Source organism: Neovison vison, chromosome 11 (genome assembly GCF_020171115.1).
Source record: "Neovison vison isolate M4711 chromosome 11, ASM_NN_V1, whole genome shotgun sequence".
Taxonomy (NCBI): domain Eukaryota; kingdom Metazoa; phylum Chordata; class Mammalia; order Carnivora; family Mustelidae; genus Neogale; species Neogale vison.
In genome coordinates this window covers 91,483,496-91,507,371 of record NC_058101.1, presented here as the reverse complement: position 1 = coordinate 91,507,371, position 23,876 = coordinate 91,483,496, and the positions used below count along the sequence as shown (strand labels likewise).

At 36.5% G+C, this 23,876-nt stretch overlaps 1 protein-coding gene across 1 annotated transcript in view; it reads right to left on the bottom strand.

Moving 5' to 3' along the window:
• Positions 1-23,876, bottom strand: part of PRSS12 (serine protease 12) — an 80,274-nt gene that overhangs the window by 25,826 nt on the left and 30,572 nt on the right. The window contains exons 5-8 of the mRNA XM_044224124.1: positions 15,239-15,417; positions 13,336-13,477; positions 9,878-10,074; positions 4,552-4,693 (exon numbers count right to left, since the gene is read on the bottom strand). Coding sequence (XP_044080059.1) covers positions 4,552-4,693; positions 9,878-10,074; positions 13,336-13,477; positions 15,239-15,417 — 660 coding nt within the window. The remainder of the gene's footprint in view (positions 1-4,551; positions 4,694-9,877; positions 10,075-13,335; positions 13,478-15,238; positions 15,418-23,876) is intronic.

The following is a 23,876-nucleotide window of genomic DNA, read 5'->3' as shown; positions in this document are numbered from 1 at the left end:
ATCGGGCTCTCTGCTCAGCAGGGAGCCTGCCTAACCCTCCCCTCTCTCTCTGCCTGCCTTTCTGCCTCCTCGTGATCTCTGTCTGTCAAATTAATAAATAAAATCTTTAAAAAAAAAAAAAAGAAATGGGAGCTTTAGTCAGCTTTTATTTCCTATGTTTAATAATTACTTCTCAAACTTCTGTTTTTGTTGTCTTTAATCAGTTGTATACAAGAAATCATAAAATCCAGAGAGGAACCTGTCAGAAGGATTTAATTTCTCTCTTGCTCTCTCCATGTGTGTCCACACACATATACACACACACACACAATTGCCATATACATACACACAACATTTGTATATATATACTCATACACACTTTTTTTTAAGCATAATAACATTAGGTTTCTGTGGAGAAGGAATACTTTAAATACAATTTCAAGGAGAAAAAGGAACTATGTAAAATTTCTGAAGGTCAAGGAAGAGTTTGTTCCTATATTTTTTAAATAGATGACAGAGAGCATCGAGTCACTATGATACTGATACTCCATTGGATTATAATTAAGAGTGATATAACTGTTCTATTTTTAAGTGTCATATACAAATATGCCAGAAATTAAATCTTTTGCATCAATTTAACTATAAGACAAAAACTAGATATCTAGTTTTAATTTTAGGTCTCTACTAACTCAGGTAGGGACATGCTATTTTGTAGATTCTTTCAAGGGATACTACAATAAATACACAGTTCAAGAACAATGTCATCTTGAAAACATATGCTAATGGATTCAAACAAAGTTCAAATAGAATAGAATTTCCATTACAGTTATTTAGTCTACCTTAACAAGTGTAACTGATATCAACACATTCTCTCTCAACCCTCTAAAAATAATGTGACTTTTTCAGATATTATGTAACATGTAAAACATAATTAAATAATGCCTTTTACTTTCTGTTTAAGCATATCTACATTAGTTATCATTCATGTTTCCTGGTGTTTATTTCTTCATTTTTGTTTCTCCCATTGTGGAAATGCTTTCTAATGCTATTTTGATTCTCAGTACTTCCAAGGAGGAAGCGTCACATATGATATAGCTGTCTGGGGGACAGAGCTCTGGAACTCCTATTAATAAGACCTAACCAAACCTTTGGACAGCTTAGATGTTTTCTGGATTGATTATTACAAACAAATGCCTTATTAAAGACTTTTACCAATTCAAAGTAGACCTCGAGGAAAAAAATCTACTCTAGTCACATACTTGTTTACAGTTATATATATGTTCTAACATGAAATCCATTTCCCCTAGTGGGAAATTATAAAAACATTTAAGTATGTATAGATTGAACAAATATCCAAATGATTCTCATGTAAATATTTTTAGACAGTAAATTACAGATTGTGCTCTAGAAGATGATTATCCAATTTGTTATAATAACATTAAGTTACTGATTTATTTACTAAGAGAATTTATTTTATTTTTTTAAGATTTTATTTATTTATTTGTCAGATAGAGAAAGCACAAGCAGAGGGAGAAGTAGGCTCTCCATTGAGCAAGGAGCCCAATGTAGGACTCAATCCCAGGAACCTGGGATCATGACCCACGTGTCCCAAGAGACTTTACTTTAAAGAAACAATTGTGGGGCATCTGGGTGGGTCAGTTGGTTAAGCATCTGCCTTTGGCTCAGGTGATGATCCCAGAATCCTGGGATCGAGCCCCAAATCAGGCTCTCTACTCAGGGTAGAATCTGCTTCTCCCTCTCCCCCTCCCTCCACTCATGCACGCTCTCTCTCTGTCTCTCCCCCTGCTCTCCTGCTCTCTCTGAGATAAATAAATCAGATTTTTTTTTTTAAAGAAACAATTACAAAGTAAGATCTTCCAATGCTTTTCTCGATAATTCTTACAGAAATATTATTGAAAATTGCTATAGGGGTGCCTGGATGATTCAGTTGGTTAAGCCTCTGCATTCAGCTCAGGTCATGGTCCCAGGGTCCTGGGATCAAGCCCCACATCAGGCTTTCTGCCCAGCAGGGAGCCTGCTTCCCCGTTGTCTCTCTCTGCCTGCCTCTCTGCCTACCTGTGATCTCTCTGTCAAATAAATAAATAAAATCTTTTTTAAAAAAGAAAATTACTACAAATTTGTTTGTTTAATCTATATTCTTTCTTACCTAAATTCACTATTTCAGTTAAATATAAAATGGACTGATGATAAGTAAAAAACAATGAAAATGTAGAAAAAAGCCAAAGTGAAAATGCATTGATGGATATGCTTATGAACATTTTCTCTTTAAACTTTACCTAGAACACACAATTCAACAAACTTGATCTTTACCTTCATATTTCCAAAAATAATAGTAGGTTTCCTGGATTATTCTAATAAAAATATAAAAGCATGGCAAAGTAACCAGTCTCAAACAGCAATATATTTTAATGGCTAATTTTGGATAAATTCACTGTGAATTAAATGTTAAGAAAAATAATACTTTTTTCAAATAAAGAAACAAGTCTTAGTAATGTAGTGAGCCAAGGAAACTTATATCATTAATGAAGTTCACCTAGACATCTAGACAACCAGTTTGAAAACTGAAAATCTGTGTCACAAATAATGGACCCATTTACCACAAGACAATTGGAATTGCAACCAAGTCCAAAACTGAGCATCAGTAAACTGAAGTAGGGTCTGGGTAACCAAAAGCAAACTTTGAATTAAAAAATTAGAAAAAGCATTTGAATTCTTATTAAATCAAGAAATACTACTTATTTAAGATTTTATTTTTTGAGAGAGACCAGAACACATGCACATGTTGTGGGGGAGGGGCAGAGGAGGAGGGCAGAGTGGGAGGGAGAGGGACAAGCAGACTCCACCAGAACATGGAACCCAAGGAGGCTTGATCTTACAATTCTGAGACCAGGACCTGAGCCAAAATCAAGAGCCGGACACTTAACCAACTGGGTCACCCAGGCATTGCAAATTAGAAATACTTGTAAAAATAAAAATGTATTCTACATAGGAATAACCAGTTAAATTTATCAATACTTAAGATATTCATAGATGTATAATTAAAGATATATTTTAAAATCCAAACCAGTGGCACCTGGGTGGCTCAGTGGGTTAAGCCTCTGCCTTCAGCTCAGGTCATGATCTCAGGGTGCTGGGATCGAGCCATCAGGCTCTCTGCTCAGTGGAGAACCTGCTTCCCCCCCACCCACCCTGCCTGCCTCTCTGCCTACTTGTGATCTCTCTGTCAAATAAATAAATAAAATCTTTTTAAAAATAAAATAAAATCCAAACCAACATTAGTAATCTATTATGAGCTCATCAATTTATGCATATTTGTCTAAATTTCATAACCTCTAAACTGTAACATGTTCCATATATTTGCAGCTGCCAAATTAATACAGTGTTTTCACAGTCATTTGCACACATGTTCAAAACCCCCACAAATGTGCATTACCCAGTTGAAGTCTCACAAGAAGATAACCTTCTTATTTATTTCAGCTCTCAAACTGAAACATGTGTCCTTTTTGCAGTCTACTTAGTGCCATGTTTTTCACACTGAAACTCATGCCTCAGTGAAGCCTATTTACCACCTATATTTTCTCCAGAAAGTGCATCACACCCTTTTTGCTCTCAGGAATGCTGGATAGCTCTTGAGCACCCTATGTTGATGGCATTTTAAACAGTGAAGTCACTGGGGCACCTGGGTGGCTCAGTCATTAAGCATCTGCCTTCATGAAGTTCAGGTCATGATCCCAGGGTCCTGGGATTGAGCCCCGCCTCTGCTCAGCAGGAAGCCTACTTCTCCCTCTCCCACTTCTCCTGCTTTGTGTTCCCTCTCTCGCTATTTCTGTCAAATAAATAAAATATTTAAAAAGAAAAAAAAAAACAGTGAAATCATCAAAAAATGAAAAAAATTAATAGACCAAAATTTTGCAAGTTTGAAAGCTAAAATAAGAAGGCAGAGCATCTTCTTGTTCAACCTTAACTCTAGAAGCAATGACTTAGTATTTGCTGATACTGTATTTGCTGATACTGTATTCACTGTGACTTTAGAAAGTATAACAGCTATGAATAAGGAGAACCAACCACAATTTCAGTAACTCCAAAGTCTCTTAAGAAGGCTACGGGCTTGAAACCTAAATCAAAGAGAAAAGGTTACCAACTTTACCAGGTAAAAGCAGTATTATGAATATTCAAGAATTATTAGACTATTTGCTATTAGATAAATGCTTTTTTTTTTTTTTTTTTTTTTTGAGTAAGCTCTAGGCCCATCACAGGGCTTGAATTGGCGACCCTGAGATCAGGAGTTGCATGCTCTCCAGTTGAGCTAGCCACCTGCCCCCAAAGCTATATTTCTCATGTAACAATGTATCTTGCTTTTAGGAAAATAGAAAAATTTAAGCAGACTCTCCTTAGTATTTCTTAATAATCTGGAATCAAGTCAGTATGCTGCCAGTATTTCCAACTGATTCACAGAAATTATTTTTAGGTAAGAAATAACTCATTAGAACAAACCTAAAAAGTCAGAAATGCTCATCAAGAAACCATGCCAAATGATTCGGTTTTTCTTACTTGTAGCCAAGCTGACGACAGATCACAGTTGCATCCTTGTCAGTCCAGCCATCATCACAAATGGTTCCCCACTGGCCATTGATGAACAACTCCACTCGTCCTTCCTTCTTATTTTCTCCATCCATCAGTCTGATAGGAAAACCTAAGTACGATTTGAAAGTATTAGAAAAGCCAAAACAGCAAACTAATGTTGAAGTATGAGAGACTTTATAAAATACAATTCATTTTTTACATCAGCTATAAAATCAGCTGGGTAATACAATAGAGGGTGAGGAAGAGGTATTAATAAAAAACTGTATCGACTTTTGCAATGTCATTTGAAGCCTTGGGGTCAGAGCACTCAGTTGCTCAACTATGAATTCCCAGCACTTGGAACAGTGCCTCATATACAGAGGATATGAGGTAGTGTTTGATGAGGTAGCTGTTTGCTGAGTGAATGAATGAATGATTACCACTGCAAAATTGTGAATAGTCTTATTTTATTACCATTAACTTCTAAATTATAAAAGACATTTCCTTAGAGTTGTTTTTGTTTCACGTATGTTCATTTATCTTTGAACATAACGAGAAATTTATACTCCAAAGCTGAGATTTTTAGGAAGATATATATATATATATATATCAAATATATATATACATCATATATATATGTGTGTGTATGTATATATACATATATTCCATATATATGTGTGTATAAATGTATATACATCATATATATACACACACATGCAGGGTGCGTGTGTGTATAAATGTATATACATCTCATATATACATATATACATATATATATACATATATATACATATATACATCATATATATATGCATATATATATATGATGTATATACATTTATACACACACGCACCCTGCATGGGTAACTGGAATGTATAGGGGAAAAAAAGTAAAGAAGGCAGCAGCTAACAGGGGCAATTTCCATTTCAGCCTTCCTATTTACTAATGTTTCCAAAAGAAGGGCTAAAGTCATAAAAATTACTAAGATTTCAAAGAGTGCTATGTACAGTATGGTGAATATAGTTAATAATATTATATTTCATATTTGAATATTGCTGCCAGTAGATCTTAAAAGTTCTCATCACAAGAAAAAAAAAATTTGTAACTATGTTATGTGATGGGTGTTAGACTTACTGTGGTGATTATTTCACAATGCATACAAGTATTGAATCATTATGTTGTATACCTGAAACTAATATAATGTTATATGTTCATTATACCTCAATTTTTTAAATGTTGTAGCTAAAAAATAAAAATAAAATTTTTTTAAAATCTCATTCTATTTTTTTTAAAGTTGAGAAACTGATCTCTTTCAAACTGAGGTTTATCTAAATTATGCAAATGAAGCCATTTGTAGAATCTCACATATCTCTACCAACACCAATAAATATGGTGCTATTTAACCAAAAGCCCTTGCTGCCCTTTGCATACTGTCCTGGGTTGACTGTGAGGTCATTAGGGTGGGCCCTGATCCACTATGACTAATGTCCTTATAAAAGGGGAAGAGACTATGTGAAGATGCACAGGGTGAAGAAGGCCATCTGTAAGATGAGAGAGGGAACCAATCCTGATGGCCTCAGAGGGAACCAATCCTGATGGCCCCTTGATTTTGGACTCCAGAAATGTAAGACAATATATACCTGTTGTGTAAGCTATCCACTGTGATGCTTTTTTACAGCAGCCCAAGCAAATTAATACCCTTCAGATTCTAGAAGGGTCTTCAGCTTCAGGGCCCCTGAGATTTACTGATAAGGATTTAGGAAAAACCATGAAGCCAACTGAACTCAGAAGAACTAAGGAGGTGAAGTAAGCAGCTAAAGAACGAAATATCAGGGGCGCCTAGGTGGTTCAGTGGGTTAAAGCCTCTGCCTTTGGCTCAGGTCATTATCCCAGGGTCCTGGGATTGAGCCCCACATCAGGCTCTCTGCTCAGCAGGGAGCCTGCTCCCTCCTCCCTCTCTCTCTGCCTACTTGTGATCTCTATCTGTCAAATAAAAATAAATAAAATCTTTAAAAAAAAAAAAAGAACGAAATATCATTTCTGTTTAAACCAGCATATGAAAGTACTAGATTGGGATTTGCTGACTGACAGAAAATATTGTTGGCAACATGGACATGTCCTACTTTGAGTCTTCTGATCCATTTTTATACTTTTCCATCCTTCTTTGTTATCCTCCGAGTTGCTGGCTCCTTAGTTTCTATCCCTGTCATACTCACTTTGTGGGCCAGGTATCTGTCTACTATTATCTATCTACTAGTTATCATGGTAGAATCAATAAAGCAAAGTCAAAATCAACAAATGTTTATGGAGTGCCTACTCTATGCACTGCTTACAATAGCTAAAAAACTTGGGGTTTTAGCCATGGCACAAAACACAGTACACTTGAAACTTTACATTTCTTATTAATCTATCTGAAAGTCTGGAGTTTTTGTGTTTCTTTTAAGGAATAAGATAGAAAAGTGATCTTCAAAGGAAAAAAAAAACTAAAAAAAGGTGAAATTCTTTTCTTAAAGTTCTAAATTTTTACATTTTTGGATGTTTGGTTCAAAATTAAGAAAAAACCTGCACATGGAATGAGATCTTCATATTTCATTCTAGGCATTTTATGGACAGTTTTTCATAAACCGTGAAAATAAAAATGATAAAGTGTTTCTAAAACCTCAATTACATGCTTCGTACAAATAATGCATGCAGCATTTCTGAACCTAATTTCAGCACTTCGTTTTACAAAATCGTTGGATTTTCAATGCTTGAAGGGAAAATTGGATGACATTTAGGATGACATTCTATCAATACCATCTTACTGTTTAAGTTCTTTTTGTGACAGTAGCAATAATATACATGTTTTATTTCTAAAATCTTAAATATAAAATGCTCAGGAAAACTAAACAGTACAATGGTTATATAGTATCTTAAATCATATGTAATTTTATATTTCAAACTTGGACTTTCAATAGAGTTTTCTTTATTTTAATTCTCCTGTAACATTGATTTAATACATTATTTCTAGAAAATAAGATTTTTAGAGAAGATAAAATTTAGCTAAGTTAAAAGTCACGATGTTATGCTATAAAACTGGGTAAGAGACCATCTCACTGTAGACAAACTCTCTCTAGGATTTAATACTCTGAAATTCAGAATTGGTGCAATACTGGGGCACCTGGCTGGTTCCAGAAGAGCATGCAGCTCCTGATCTCAGGGCCATAAGTTCGAGCCCCATGCTGGGGGTAGAGATTACTTAAATAAAAAAAAAAAAAAACTTAAAAAAAAAATTGGTGCAATATTCAAATGAGAAATCCACATACTTACCATCCCCCAAATTTCCTCCAGTTCACACAGGGTATTAACTGCATTCTTACTAGAATTACTTTTATTGAATTAGAATATTGCTTTTGAGTATCCATCTACCACACACCCAAATATAAAAAGTGTCTTTTGGTGAATTATTAATTTTGAGCACTTCAATTCACATCTAAAGTTAAGGTCCCCAAGTTACCTCTCAAACACTTGAAAACAGTAATCATCTGACAACTCACTATTACAGTGCCAAAGAAGTAAAAAATCTCAATTGTTTTTAAAATGCTATTTTTTATATTACAATTCCATGATTTCCTTCTCTTAGCTTGTTTTAAATATGCAGTCCTTTTTGATAAGTGGGAAAATACTGATCTCTTTGGATGAATAAGTGGTAATGTGATTCTATTCCAAAAGTATATTTGGCCCAGACATAATGTTCTTCAGACAAATGAATAGTTAATAGATGTATTACTGAAATTAGGACCAAAGACATTTATAATAATGATCACATATTTTATTAATAATTATCATCCTTAGCTTTTTAAATTTTAAAAATATATCTAGAATCCTAGAATTAAAGATTTTCAGGGGAATTGGAAAAATGATTTGCCTGACCATATGCATGCATTTAACCATACAGGCTTCCAGGGGACTCTGATTATAATAATTTGTATAGTATTTAGAGTACTTCATCACCTGGAGTACCGATGCACTGTGCCTGAGTAGATCACTTCGTGATCCAAATACCTGCTATCTGGAGCCACGGGTATCCATGTCTAGCAAACATGTTCTATTTCCCCCAGCCACACACAATCACTCCTCACATGATCCTAGGAGGATCAGAAATCCCGCAGAAGAAAGGAATACAAATGAAAAAGCAAAACTGAAAGTATGACTAAAAGGTGGAGTAAAATGTTCTATTTCTCCTTGGTATCATGTTAGGTTAGAGCAGTGAGTCACCATGATCTCACAGGTTAGAGTACAATGAGGAGCCAACTACATACTTTGACAAACTTAAGTATACAATAAATACTGTGGGATTCAACAAGTTGTGTTATTTTATAATGTGAAGATTAAAGCTTCATAGTCTCAAAACAGAAGGATGCAAAAGGGGTTGATGCAACTCTGAGATGAAAAGTAAGGACCACTTGTGATGATTTTAACATCTATTCACCAAAAACTATGTGTTTCGATATATAATGGAGCCATGGTAGTCTTGGCAATTCTTTTTAATATCTCCCTCTATATTTTTCATTTATAATTATTCTGTCATCCTCAAAGGATGTCAAGATGTTAAGAACAGTCAGATGTTGAGTCGGTCAAGGACATGTAGTTGCTCTCTGCTTACAGAAGGATGTTTACCCACAAATATTTCCAGACTGTTAGACGAACCAGTCACATTTTATCTGACTAGAGATGAAAAGAAATTTGGAATGGGGGAATAGTAAAGGACACAGATGGGTTTCTAGAGTAACAGGATATCTTAGAAAGATGGATGGGTTATTTACTCCAATAATCCTCTTAGGAACCCACTGAGAAACTGGAAAGATCTAGGTGAGTACAGAGCAATGAATGACTGGTGACCAACAACTAACGAGGCCTTGGGACTAAAGAAGAAATAAATCGTGGGGAGTGCAAGAGAGAGCTATTGTTTTGTTCCAATTTTTTTTTTTAATTCCATCCCAAATCATTCATTAGAATTCAAGGTGAATGAGAATCAGAGCAGGTGACCAATCAGGGGGGAAATGGACACTGCACCTTCTTTATTCCATCTTTCAGATACATGTGATTTTAAAGATTTTTAGTGAGAAACTTGGGCTTCTATGTAAAGAATAATAACTTGAGGAATAGAAATTTTATAACCTTGGTGGAAAGACTCAAAAGTTTTTTCAGAGCATCACAGAAAACTGACTTAAAAAAAGCCAAAGCTGAGAAATGCTTCCCATTCCAGACCAGTGGATAGAGGCGCAGTGGGGGTTGAATTATGGCTACTCCAAAGCTGCGGCCAATCCTCACCCAGAGATAGTCTGTATCCATTGCCACCAGGGTAGCAGGTGATGCCAACATCCTCCCGATGGCTGCAGTCGTGCCTTCCCCACTGCCTCCGGGAACACTGAACCAAACCGGACTCCTTCCCTGAGCAGCTGACGTCATCCAACCATATGGGCCCTGTGCTTTCTTCAAAGTGGTTTGCAGAGGCTTGTTTGCCATATCTGTGGCAATAAAATAAACATTGTGCATAGAACTGCTATCTCTTGTTTCAAGGAAGCACAAATCATAAAACAAACAACCTGATTAACCATCATAACTCCATAGGATAAGTGCTTGCTCTTTCTCTTATCTGAAGGACACAGTTCCAGGGCGCCTGGGTGGGTCAGTCAGTTAAGTGTCTGCCTTCAGCTCAGGTCATCTCAAGGTCCTGGGATTGAGCCCGCACTGGGCTCCCTCAGCAGGGAGTCTGCTTCTCCCTCGGCCCACTGCCCCGCCCCGCCCCCGCTTGTGCTCTCTTTTACTCTCTTTCTCAAGGGAGTATGCACTCAAAATAAACAACTCTTAAAAAATATAAATAAATAAAACTCTGAAAGACACAGTTCAAGAGCAGTGTTCACCCCATCACACATTTCGATCATCTTAACAATTTTTTATTGACTCAACAGGTACCTAATGGATAATTAATCCTTTTCCCCCATTCCATTCATTCTTGTGTTCTGGCTACAATTTAACTCACCAACCAGAGAGAATGCACAGCAAAGAAATGGACCTCCCATTCCTGACAATGGAAATAACACCATAAACCATAAAATTAGAACAGTTGTCTCGTACTGGCCTCTCAAGAGCCGCCTGAGCTCCTCTGACTTCATCAGCTCCTCTAGACCTCTTTGGCATCATCTCTTCCAAAATAAAAACTGTGAGTAAGTTCAGTGATTCCTCAAGCACTACCCCCAATTCATGATAAGACTTGGATTTCAGCTCACCAAAATCAGAATAATGGCGATGCTCTCTGCTTTTCATTGTTACATAAATCTGATTTTTAAAACTGTATAAATTATATTGAGTTCCAATTGACTTTCTTTGTAACAATGATCTACAAAAAATTATAATAAATATATACATTGTGGAAACAGGAAAAAGTTACAAAATTAAAAGTTGGTAACTAAGTCACAATCTGTACTTTCATTCATCCTTCCCCCAATTTTGTTTTCGTTATTCTGCAAATTCCAAACCTCTAGAAATAACTGAGCTAAAAATTATTTAAGGTGTCTTTTGGTTCTAAGAGTCTATGTAATTAAACTCATACAAATAAAATTTTGTCAGTCACTTCCTTTACTGAATGTTTTTATTATTTCTACATAAAGAATATGAAGAAATCTTTCTCGCATTAATTTTCCCAGTTTCTTGTAATGCACTTGTATTACATTTAAGAAGATGAACATTTCAATAAATTAAAAACACTGGAACTTTTCATTATCCTAAGATCTCCATTTCGTTAACTAATCAAATCTCAGCGAGAAAAAAAATTATCCTAAATCTCATACTGCTACCACTTTGAATTTACACCACTTTCCCACAAAATGCATCAATCTGATTATTCTCTGTCCATTTCAACTATATAACAGATAACAAGAAGTCATTTTACTTTGAGATTTCATTTGTACAAAGAAACCCAGAGTTCACCCCTTCCTTAGTTCAAAACGTACTGTTTCAGAAATTCCTCTGTAAACCAAAAACTAAATGTGGCCCACGCTTATTCTACTTCTAACACAATCATTTAGAACTTTTAACAAATATTAGTGAGAACACTTTTAGAACCATTAAGGTGATACTCTGTATATATAAGAAAAACTGAATATATTTGTGAAACAAAATTTTAAAAATATGGAGAAAAACTCACTCTATTGTTTTTATTAATAAGGCAAAATATAAATATAGCAACTAATAGTATTTATGAACCTTTCTAAATCTATAAAAATGGAATACAGTTCTCAGGCCTAACAGATTCATCCAAAGATGAAATGGCACTTATTAAATAATTCTTATTAATTAAACATTAATATTTATTTGGCCGGTATGTCATATCCATTGACACAGTAATCACAACCACACTGCCCATGAAAATGCAAAATATTGGGCAATAACACGTATTTATATCTTCATGGTATCATTGTTTATAATAGGAAAAATTAAACTAATTTAAATATAAGTAAATTATGGTATGAACATTTAATGGACATTATGTTGTCATTAAAAATTATGACTGTAGTAATATAAAGGTAAATAATATGGATAGAAAAAGTACATACTATCAGTTGTTATAAAATTATACACATAAATTATTATAATAATGGTATAAGAATGGAAAAATTATGGGTAATTTTTTAATTTTTATTTTCTAAGCTCTAGTATTTTATACTACTTTTACAAATTTAAAAATATGTTTAAACATGATGATACTTGGCTTGGATGAAAGTATATTTTTAAGGTTTAATGAATATTTTCAATTAGCTCTATCTCAAGCATGAAATGATTTTGTCAATTTTTTCAAGCTTGAGAAAATTGATTCAAGCATTACCCAGAAATATGAAAAACAAGAAAGAATGGGCATTCACGGGCTTCATTCAAATAGCAGCTAAAATGCATCATTTGCGGTTACTCTGGAATGCAGTATGTGTGTGACACGAAATCCACTGCTCAAAGTGTGATACTAGATTTTACGAGTCAGGTCAAGGGTGAGTTGGAAAGGTCATCTCATGACAAGAAGGCCATTTTTCTCAAATAAAAGTGATAATTATCATCACATTTGAGAAAGGGAGTAATGTAATACCAAAGCATGTGGCACTGGACTTCCCTGCAATTTCAGACACAATGATGTCAGAACCAACACCATCTAATAGCAGTGATGCGTCTGAATAAAACCGAGCATTCAAAGCATACAGTCTTACTTGAATAGACACAAAGAAACCTAGGGGCACCTGTGTGGCTCAGTGGGTTAAGCCTCTGCCTTCAGCTCAGGTCACGATCAGGTCCAGGGATCAAGCCCCACATCGTTGGCCTCTCTGCTCAGCAGGAAGTCTGCTTCCCACCCCCCCATCCCACCTATCTCACTGCCTACTTGTGATCTCTCTCTCCCTGTCAAATAAATAAGTAAAATCTTTAAAAAAAAGAAAGAAATCTAAAAGTCACCCGTGGCTCTAACCAATTACTCAAGAAAGGTGGTGACAGGAAAGGTAATGAGATAAATAACAAGATATGGTTATTCATCATCACAGAAAATGTTACCGTTTTTTACTGAGGTTTTTTTGTCCTTCCATATATAGAGAGGGGAATAGGTAGGTAGGTGGGTAGATAAATAGACAGGTAGATAGATGACAGAGAACACATATTGTTAGTATGACAGAAATTACAAGTAAGGATTACAAAATGAGAATTTTAAAAATATAATTTGGCATTTAGCCACCTCAAATCATGGGCCTTACTTAAATCCCAGCTGTCGGCAAACCACGTATGTATTCAGCTCAGTCCAGCCATCATCACAGACAGTCCCCCACCGTCCCCGGTGATACACCTCCAGGCGGCCCTCGTGGCTGCCTTTACCACCTCCAAGTCGGATGACTCCATCTGTGGGAAGGAGGAGACACAGAAACTAAGAAAATCAATGCTCAAAAAAAGGAAGAAAAACATTTTAACTTCACTAGAATTATCACTTCTTCAGGTCTCTCTCAAGACCTTTTGTTAAACTTATTTTGGGACAGTGCTCAATGATCTGAGGTCACTGGATTGTTTCTGAAGTATGACATAACCATATCCAACCTAAGAAAATATTCTTCTTATTTGTACTTCTATTTCCTGAGTAGAAAAATATATTCTGATATAATTCCAAAGTAGTTATTTGGATTTCCCCAGATTAAACAAATATTTTGGAAATTTCTTGTAGCTTCAGTCTTGGTAAGTAGGAGAAATATCAGTCATTTACATTTAAAAAATAAGAAAAAAGTGACTTGGAAATAGTTCGAAATTGTAGCTGCAAATGAAAAAATCCTGAAATACAAAGACAGAAAAAGCTGTTCTGGTTAAAGTGTGATTTATCATGTCAATGCATTTATTATTCCTTAGGCATTCATAAATTATAAAAGCTAGAGTACATGTCTTGCTTTTGCTCTTTTATTGATAATACAGATCTGGATTTGACGCTTATGAGTTCAATGAATAATTAATTGGCAGAGAACCCTATCAAAAGCTTCTAAGCAGATATACAATAAATTTATCCCCCAACAAGTAGATTTAAAAGCCCTTTCCAGCCAAAATAATACAAATACCCCAAATGAAACATATATATAGTCCTGGGTAAAGGTCATACTTTTCATGAACCTCTGGGATCTTTAAAATAAATGGTCTCTTAGTAACGCAATCACTTTTTCGTGTAACACTTTACAGTCTACCAAACACTGGTACACATTTTACCTCATTTGACCATCATAGTAACACTACAAGACTCTACTCCTTTGAAAGAGGAAGAAAAGGAGACCCAAGAAGATGATGTGCTCTGGCTTAAAATCTGGCATAAATGTTATATTTCTATTGTATTCTATTGTATATAAACATGTTATTCTAGTAAAAACATCACATAGAGAACTATGTAAATAAAAAGGTATAACTTGAGCATTTCATGGGCCCTCCAAAGGTTTTATTTTTATTTTTTTAAAGAGAGATTAAAACCCCCAACTTTTTTCTTTAAGTTCTTTTTACCATAGAAACAATGGGTTTGCAATGACCTGACTTTCCTTCTATCCTTTTCCCTTTTCTTCCCACAAAACATGTAACTACATACACACACCTTCATTTTACTCAGACATGCCCTTCTTATAACGCATGAGACATATCCAGACAAGTGTGCTACAGTCTGGAATAGTCAGAGAATTGAGCACAGCCAAGTTAACTTGGTTCCTTTATTAGTGTGCTTTAACCAAGAATGCCATCAATACAGTTCCACAAGCTATAAACACATTCTGAGAGTTAAGGTAGTTCAATAAATAAATGAACTTTGTATATGCCAAATAATGTGACAATTATCATTGCACACTGATTTTGACTGTTAGGCATTATATATTACAAAAAATTATACTTTCTGTCTATCTTTTTAGACTATAAAAAAGTGAAAAATTCAGAAATACTTATGAACAAAGACATACCATGCTGATATATAATTTGTGTCAGTTGTTTGGTTTTTGGTTTTTGTGAGTTGTTCTGCTTTGTTTTTAGTTTCATTTGCAGAATTTACTGGTGTGTTCATGTAGTTATATTATCTAAATTGAGAAGAGAAGGTAAGCCCAGATGGTGCTAGGGGCAAGGGTTGATAGAGAAATGGGGTAAAACCCTTACCTGTTAGAGGGGTACAGGACACTCCAGCATCTTCCTTATGGTCACAGTTATGCTCTCCCCAGGAACTCTTTGGACATTGCTCAATAGAAAGCTCATTCCCAGTGCAGCGTACCTCATCCAACACGATTGGACCAGAGCCTTCCCCAAAATACGCCTGATTCCATGCTTTGGCAATGCCACTGAACAAACATAAGAAATCTGGATTAGACATCAAAAAGTCATATTTTTGGCCATCACAAGACTGCTAGTTACTCCTCAATACTCACTTCCCTTTTCTTCGTTAGTAACGGAACCTCAGATTTTTAGGAGGGCAATGGCTATCCTGAGTAAAGATTCCATTTCCCAGCCTCTCCCCCTTCCAGATGACTATGTTTGTCTTAAAATATACATACTATAAAATTGACCATTTTAACCATTTTTAAGTGTACAGTTCAGGGGCACTAAGTACCTCCTCATTCTTGTGCAACTTCACCACCACCCACCTCCAGGACTCTTTAGTCATCCCGAACTGAAACTCTGGACCCATGTGAGATGACTAAGTTCTATCCAAAGATACTTAGGTGGAAGTGTTGTTGTGTATCACTTCCAGGAAGTATCCTTGTCCCACTTCTTCCTACCTGCTGATTCCAAGGCAGAAATGATGGCCAGAGCTTGAGAAGCTATACTGGTCCATGAGGTGCCATTCTAAGAATGAGAGAACTACAAGCAAGAAAAAACCCAAACCCAGGTGACTGTGGAACCACCAGACTAGCCCGGAGCTGACTACCTCTGGTCTCTACAGAGACAAACTCTTATCTTATTAAACCACTGTTACTTTCAGTACTCTGTTACTCAGAGCCAAACATATTCCCAATTAAATATCTCTCCACTCAAATTCATGTGCACTAAATTTACTTCTCCCTTAATTCAAAGTGATCTAGAATCTAGTGATTCTAGAACCCCAGATTTCACCACTGTCAAAATTATTAATAACTTCAGAAATTGCCATGTCAACCCCTTCTAGCCTTCTAATTTTTAGAGTAGAACATTTATATTTTCTTTTTGTTTTTCAGTGATGCTCCCTATTCAATATTCAATAATATTCCCATTATTTTGGTTGCCTTTTTCTCATACCATTATAACTACCTTGAGAATATGCAACCAAAATATATTGAAGGAAAAAAGAAAGTTTACTAAATGATTATAATACTCAGCAATGGCCAAGTCTTGGATAGTAACTTCCTGGCCAAATTAGAACTTGTTTGACTAATTTTACTAGATATTACAAAAGTTTCTTTTAAGAGAACACATGTTTAAAACGAAGCCCAAAACATCTGAAACTTAAAACCTTTAACCATTAGAGCAAACACTCATTCCTTTATCACCTGAGCCACTTTCTGTTTAAAATTCAGAGTCTGGGGATGTCTGGGTGGCTCAGTGGGTTAAGCCTTTGCCTTCGGCCCTGGTCACGATCTCAGGGTCCTGGGATTGGGCTCTCTGCTCAGCAGGGAACCTGTTTCCCCCTCTCTCTCTGCCTGCCTCTCTGCCTACTTGTGATCTCTGTCAAATAAATAAATAAAAATCTAAAAAAAAAAAATTAAAAATTAAAAAAAATGAAATTCAGAGTTTGTAAGAAGAAGAATAAAGGAAATGTTTATAAGAAGAGGTGTGAAGAAGGAAGGAAAAGAAAAATAGGGTAGCTTATGCAGGATATTTTCCTGGAGTTAAAATTTTTAAATTTGGAATCCTCATACTTAAATCACTATCTGATATCTATAATACCGAGGACTCTGAGAAGTCTGCTCAAACAAATATTAAAGATTAATATCTAGTGTAAATCAGACAAATGTGAAAGAAAAAAATCCTAACGCAAATGATATTATCAAATAATTTTGTGAGTGAATTTGTTTTACAAGGAAAAAATGACAGAAAAAAGCCATTTCTACTCTTCCAGAAAGAAGGAATCAATGCTCAATTAGTAGGATTTTTTAAATGAAGTTTCCAGTTGTTTCAATGCGTACCTGTGTCCTCAAAGAAGAGTGTAGAGGACATATATATATAAGTGTTCATATATTACTGGTCATGTCAAAAAGCTTATTCCTTCCAAACAGAATCTTTGAGGAAGAAAAGATCTGGAAACAGGCCCTCAGGCTCAAATCTGGGCTCTATCTTTAACAAGCAAAACTGCCCTGGGGAAGTTATAAAAACCTTCCAAGCACAAAATGCTTCTTTTGAACACAGGGATGATAATCACTCTCTTGGAGGGTTATAAGAATTAAACTGATGCAAAGTAAGAACTCAATAAACGTTGGATCCTTTTCCCTCTGGCACTATCAGGAGCTTCCCCCTCACTACTGATGAAGGTCATATTTTTCACTGCTAAGCAACTGATCTAAAACCATCTCGCGTTTAGTTTCAACAGACATCATATAGCTTTTGTTCTCCCCGCTCCCCAAGGTAGAGTCAGTGGAATGATGGGAAAGGGAGAATCAGTGAAAATCTCAACATGTTCTGGATTTAAGGTTGTAAGTACGTTTTATTCATTTATTTATTTTAAAATCTTTTTCTTTAAGATTTTATTTATTTATTTGACAGAGAGAGATCACAAGTAGGCAGAGAGGCAGGCAGAGAGAGAAGGGGAAGCAGGCTCCCTGCTGAGCAGAGAGCTCAATGTGGGGCTCGATCCCAGGACCCTGGGATCACGACCTGAGCCTAAAGCAGAGGCCTTAACCCACTGAGCCACCCAGGCGCTCCTAAAATCATTTTTTAAAGAATATACTTGGGGCACCTGGGTGGCTCAGTGGGTTAAAGCCTCTGCCTTCGGCTCAGGTCATGATCCCGGGGTCCTGGGATCAAGCCCCGGGCTTTCTGCTCAGTGGGGAGCCTGCTTCCTCCTCTCTCCTCTCTGCCTGCCTCTCTGCCTACTTGTGACCCCTCTCTGTCAAATAAATAAATAAAATCTTTAAAAAAAAAAAAAAAGAATATACTTATGGGAGTAATTTAGTAGTCTATAAAATACCCAACAGATCTGTATTGTTTTTTATTAAGGATTATGAGATGATGGCCCAGAAGATCATTAAGCTATGAGTTGCATCACTCAACTTGGGATTCCTGTGGCAGAGACACAGATCCTCGGAGGCCAACAATTTCAAGGGTTTCAGTGCACATAGGCATTTTACCAAAAACACTTGTAGTGGCCAATGCAATTTTTTTTTTCTAAAGACAGCACTTACGCTCCCAGAAAAGCATATTCTGTACCAAAATGATCTTGCAAAAGTAGTCTATAAGGCTGTGAATAAATTAACATGTTTTAAATTGCCCCTAGTAGAATAAATATCCCCTTCCAAAAGACAATATTCTCAATACAACATTCAAACTAAACTGAACAAGAGAACGTGATACCCACTGGAAAGAAAACTCTGAAGTCATGTGTATATTGGGACTTAGTTCCGGAATTTGGAAGCCTGAAAAACTGAAATGTACCGTGTTATTTACTAAGCTCGGTTCAAACCAGAAGTGAAGTGCTTGCAGTTGCGTTCCTGAGACCTGCCACACCTTTGCAAGAAGGGAGAATCCAGGACAGGAGCAAAGTGCCCTTGCTGGTGGCTCCTAAATGGAGAAGAGTGAACCACAACCCAAGGGATAAATTCAGCATACCTCCTGTGTTTATACAGTCCATGCTCTAAGAGGGGCTTTTACATTTTCTAAATGGTAGGGGGAAAAATCAAATCAGGAATGTAATTTTTGACAAGAGAAAATCCTATGAAATTCCAATTTCACTGTCCAGAAATAAGGTTGGATTGGAACAAAGCCTCACTCATTCCCAGCTTAGCAGCTGTGGCCGCTTTTGCACCACAAAGGCACAGTTAAGTGGTTGCAAAGTCCAAAGTACTTACTATCTGGCCCTTTACAGGAAAAGTTTGGGGACCTTTGCTCTAAAGGAAAGAGATTAATGAAAGCAAATATGGAAGCTGACTTAGAGAATAACTGAAAGTTGCTTAACAGAGGAGAGGGAGACAGAGGACTGATGCAGGTCATGGGGAAGCCAGAAGGGACAGCTTTGGAGAAAGGCCGATTAACAGTCTTCTTGGCTCTTTGCCCTGGGATAAATGCCAGGAAAGAAAAAGATCCTATGGAAGAACATTTCAATGGGTACAATTCACTGAGCCAGGATTAAGTGGTATAAGGAATATGGGAGAATATAAAATTTGATCCCAAACTCATAACAGAAACAAACAATAAATTCCAGATGGTTTAAAAGTCTAAATACTGGAAGGAAGGAAGGAAAGATGGAAGGAAGGAAGGAAGGAAGGAGGGAAGGGGTTGAGAAGGGAGGGTTAAGAAGTTATTGAAATAAAATAAAGAACAGAGTACAAGAATAATACCACCTTGGGACAAAGAGGAGTTCCTAAGCAAGGTAAGATACACAGAAGTCAGAAAAAACTAAAAAAGTTTAAATTAACCATATATAAATTTAAGCTCCTGTATAGCAAAATATACCATAATCAGAGTCAAAAGGCAAACCAACAGGCAGGAAGAAATATTTGTAATATGTGACAGCAATTTAAAAAAACCTCCTAAAAATTAATAATAATAATTTTATAATTACATTATAATGAAAGAAAAAACAACAAAACATTTTTAAAAAATAGGGGCATGGAGACAATGAGGCTATTCACAGAAGAAATATCGATGGCCACTGGACATATAAGATGCTGAATGTTGGGGCGCCTGGGTGGCTCAGTGGGTTAAAGCCTCTGCTTTCGGCTCAGGTCATGATCCCGGGGTCCTGGGATCGAGCCCCGCATCGGGCTCTCTGCTTGGCAGGGAGCCTGCTTCCTCCTCTCTCTGCCTGCCTCTCTGCCTACTTGTGATCTCTCTCTGTCAAATAAATAAATGAAATATTTTTTAAAAATAAATAAATAAATAAATAAAAATAAAATTTAAAAAAAGATGCTCAATGTTACAAAGGTCAAATTAACACAGCAAAAATACATTCTTAGCTAACATATTTTTAGAGATTTGAAAGATTAGTATCATTTTTTTTGGTACAATATTTAGGTTAAAAGTTTACCAACTAAGGGCGCCTGGGTGGCTCAGTGGATTGAGCTACTGCCTTCGGCTCAGGTCATGATCTCAGTGTCCTGGGATCGAGCCCCGCATCAGGCTCTCTGCTCAGCGGGGAGCCTGCTTCCCCCTCTGTCTCTGCCTGCCTCTCTGCCTACTTGTGATCTCTCTCTCTGTCAAATAAAATAAATAAAATCTTTAAAAAAAAAAAAAAAGAAAAAGTTTACCAACTAAAGACCTTTTATTACCCAACACCCCCCTCCCCTTCCTTCTCCCCCCAAAAAACACTCTAAAATAATGATTAGGCTGGGAGTGACTCAGGATTGGCTGGGTGGAGTAACTGATACATACTATATTCCAAATATGCTAAAGATCATGTGATAGAGGTCCTAGGAAAAAGCAAAAGGCCTGATTAATTGCCTCTGAACTGTGTCCCTTCCTTAAGGGAGAACACAAGATGGAAGAGCAGCAGCCCCATAATCAGGACTCCGAGAAAAGTCATCTATGTTAAGATACACTCTTAAAACACTACTTGGGTGTTTTATGATCTTTCTTATAGGTTTCCATATTTCCCACTGTTTATAAACATTTTAATGATCACAAAAGTATTTAATTGAAACAAACTAATCAGAAAAAAACAGAACTAATCACAACAACAACAACAACAAAAACGTTAACTAGGAAACTAGGATGCAACATGAACTAGGTTTTCTGGCTCCCTTTCGAGTTTATTAAAATTAAGAAGATACTTATACACACATTCCTTCAGTCACTAGTATTTCCCGGTGCCCTGGACTGTGCTGGCTTTCAGGGGATACCAAAGAAACTCATGACTCTGCCTTTAAAGAAAGTCTGTGATATTAGGGAAAGCAGCATAAAACTCAGAGATTGTTGGTGTGTCTGGGTGGCTCAGTTGGTTGACTCTTGGTTTCAGCTCAGGTCACGATCTCAAGGTGGTGAGATCGAGTCCCACATCAGGTTCCATGCCCAGCTTAAGGTAATACTCATCATTTCTCTGCACTTCCCCACCTCTCAAAAAAACAAAAACAAAAGCCAACCTCATGGATTGTTAAAGTCAAAAAAATGCCATGTGAATTCAACAGTTATATGCTCATTGTCCCTCATTTATGAAAATTATTCCCCCACCCTCCCTGGCAGTTCATTTGTAATAAAGTCCCAGTATTGCCCATTTTCTTACTCTCTAGCCACAAAATAAATTTGTTGGAATAGGGGTGCTCTGAAATAATACACTAATTTATTAAGTGATTTTCTGTAAGTCTATTTGACCTATATCTATAACAGCAATGCCCAATAAACACTGAATTGATTCTATGTCTGATCCTCATCCAAAATATTCTTAAACCTATTTGACTACTCTGATTGTATTTGTATAAAATTTGTTTTCATGGTAAAAGCCCAAATAAACAGTATCTTCTGACTAATTCAAGCACCAGACTAAGTTACTACTTTGAACAGACACAGAATATAGTTAGGCTATTCTATTGTGCAAGGTAATTGTTCGTTAGGTTATAGAAGATTGGTCCTTTAACTACAAATTTCAGTGTGTGACACAACTTATGAATGAAAAAATTCATTGTTAATGATCGATATCCTAGATTTCTCTCTGGAGAACAATCCCCTGCATTTCCAGTAGTGATACTGGATGCACACAGAATGCTTACTGTAGGCCAATACTGATCTACCAGTTTTATGTGTTAACTCATTTAATCCTCCCTACAACCCTATATTCTGATCCCCAATTTACAGAAGAGGAAACGAAGGCCCAGAAATTAGATAATTTGCCCAGCATTATACCACCACTGCTGGTGAAGCTGGTCTGGCTACACAGCTAACTCTGAAGCACTTGGCTATATAAAGTCTCAGGGGGGCATTTTAAGGGGAGGGCGGGGAAACTCAAATACAGTCTATTAGCATTTTCTCCCTACAGTGAACTTTTATCTCTTGACTTCTCTATTTCTCTCAGCCCTATATTTATATTTATTCTTATTAACCCCTGGCTTTTTGGCAAATAATAGAACATGAAAAAAAATTCTACACTGGGAAATCTTAAGATTCTGGTTGTTGGGGCGCCTGGGTGGCTCGGTTGGTTGAGTGTCCAACTCCTGATCTCATTTTGATAACAGATCACGTCTCGATCTCAGAGTTGTGAGTTCAAGCCCCGTGCTGGGCTCCATGCTGGCCATGGAGTCTACTTTAAAAAAAAAAAAAAAAAAAAGAGGATTTTGGTTCTCACTTAACAGTATGACTTTAGGGCTTTGGGTAATCTTAGAGGGTCTAATTTCCTCTTCTTTTATACAAGGTCTTCAGGTTCTCTTTAGGATAAAAATCTATAAAATACACAAAAAAATAATAAACAGTAAGATAAAAAAAAGCAAAGAAGTATTTTTTAAAAAGCAATCTGTATCACATTTTTATTCTAACCAGTCAATAAAGTAGTTTCGTATGATAATTTTATAGCCAAAAAAAAAAAAAAACTAAGAAAGATGTGTTTACAATTTTTTAAATTCCTATGTAAGTTATGGCATATCCACACAATAGAATATGATGTCCTAGTTCTAGACTATGTTTTTAAGAGTTTTGAAAGACAAGGGAAAAATCTTTATTTTAACTGCACAAAAGGAATCCTGTCAATAAAATAAATAAAATCTTTTAAAAAAAAAGTCTCCACCTGGAATGCAAGCTGATACAGCCACTCTGGAAAACAGTATGGAAGAAGAAGCTGAAAATAGAACTACCCTACAACCCAGTGACTGCACTACTAGGAATTTGCCCCAGAGATACAGACGTAGTGATCCAAAGGGGCACATGCACTCCAATGCTCATAGCAGCAATGTCCACAATAGCCAAACTGTGGAAAGAGCCTAGATGTCCATCAACAAATGAATGGATAAAAGATGTGGTATACACACACACACACACACACACAATGGAAGACTACTCAGCCATCAGAAGGGATGAAATCTTTTTTTTTTTTAAAAAGATTTTATTTATTTATTCGACAGAGAGAGATCACAAGTAGGCATAGAGGCAGGCAGAGAGAGAGAGAGGAGGAAGCAGGCTCCCCGCCGAGCAGAGAGCCCGACCTGGGACTCGATCCCAGGACCACAAGATCATGACCTGAGCCGAAGGCAGCGACTTAACCCACTGAGCCACCCAGGCGCCTCAGAAGGGATGAAATCTTATCCTTTATAATGACATGGTTAGAACATGGTTATTATGCTGAGAGAGAAAGAAAGACAATTATCATATGATTCACTCATACAAGGAATATAAGGGTACAGAAAATCATAGCAGAAAGGAGTTAAAAATGGAATGGGAAGAAATCAGAGAGGGAGATAAACCATAAGAGACTATTTTTTTTAAAGATTTTATTTATTTATTTGACAGACAGAGATCACAAGGAGGCAGAGAGACAGGCAGAGAGAGAGGAGGAAGCAGGCTCCCTGCTAAGCAGAGAGCCTGACATGGGGCTTGATCCCAAGACCCTGGGATCATGACCTGAGCCGAAGGCAGGGGCTTTAACCCACTGAGCCACCCAGGTGCCCCTGCCATAAGAGACTCTTAACTATAA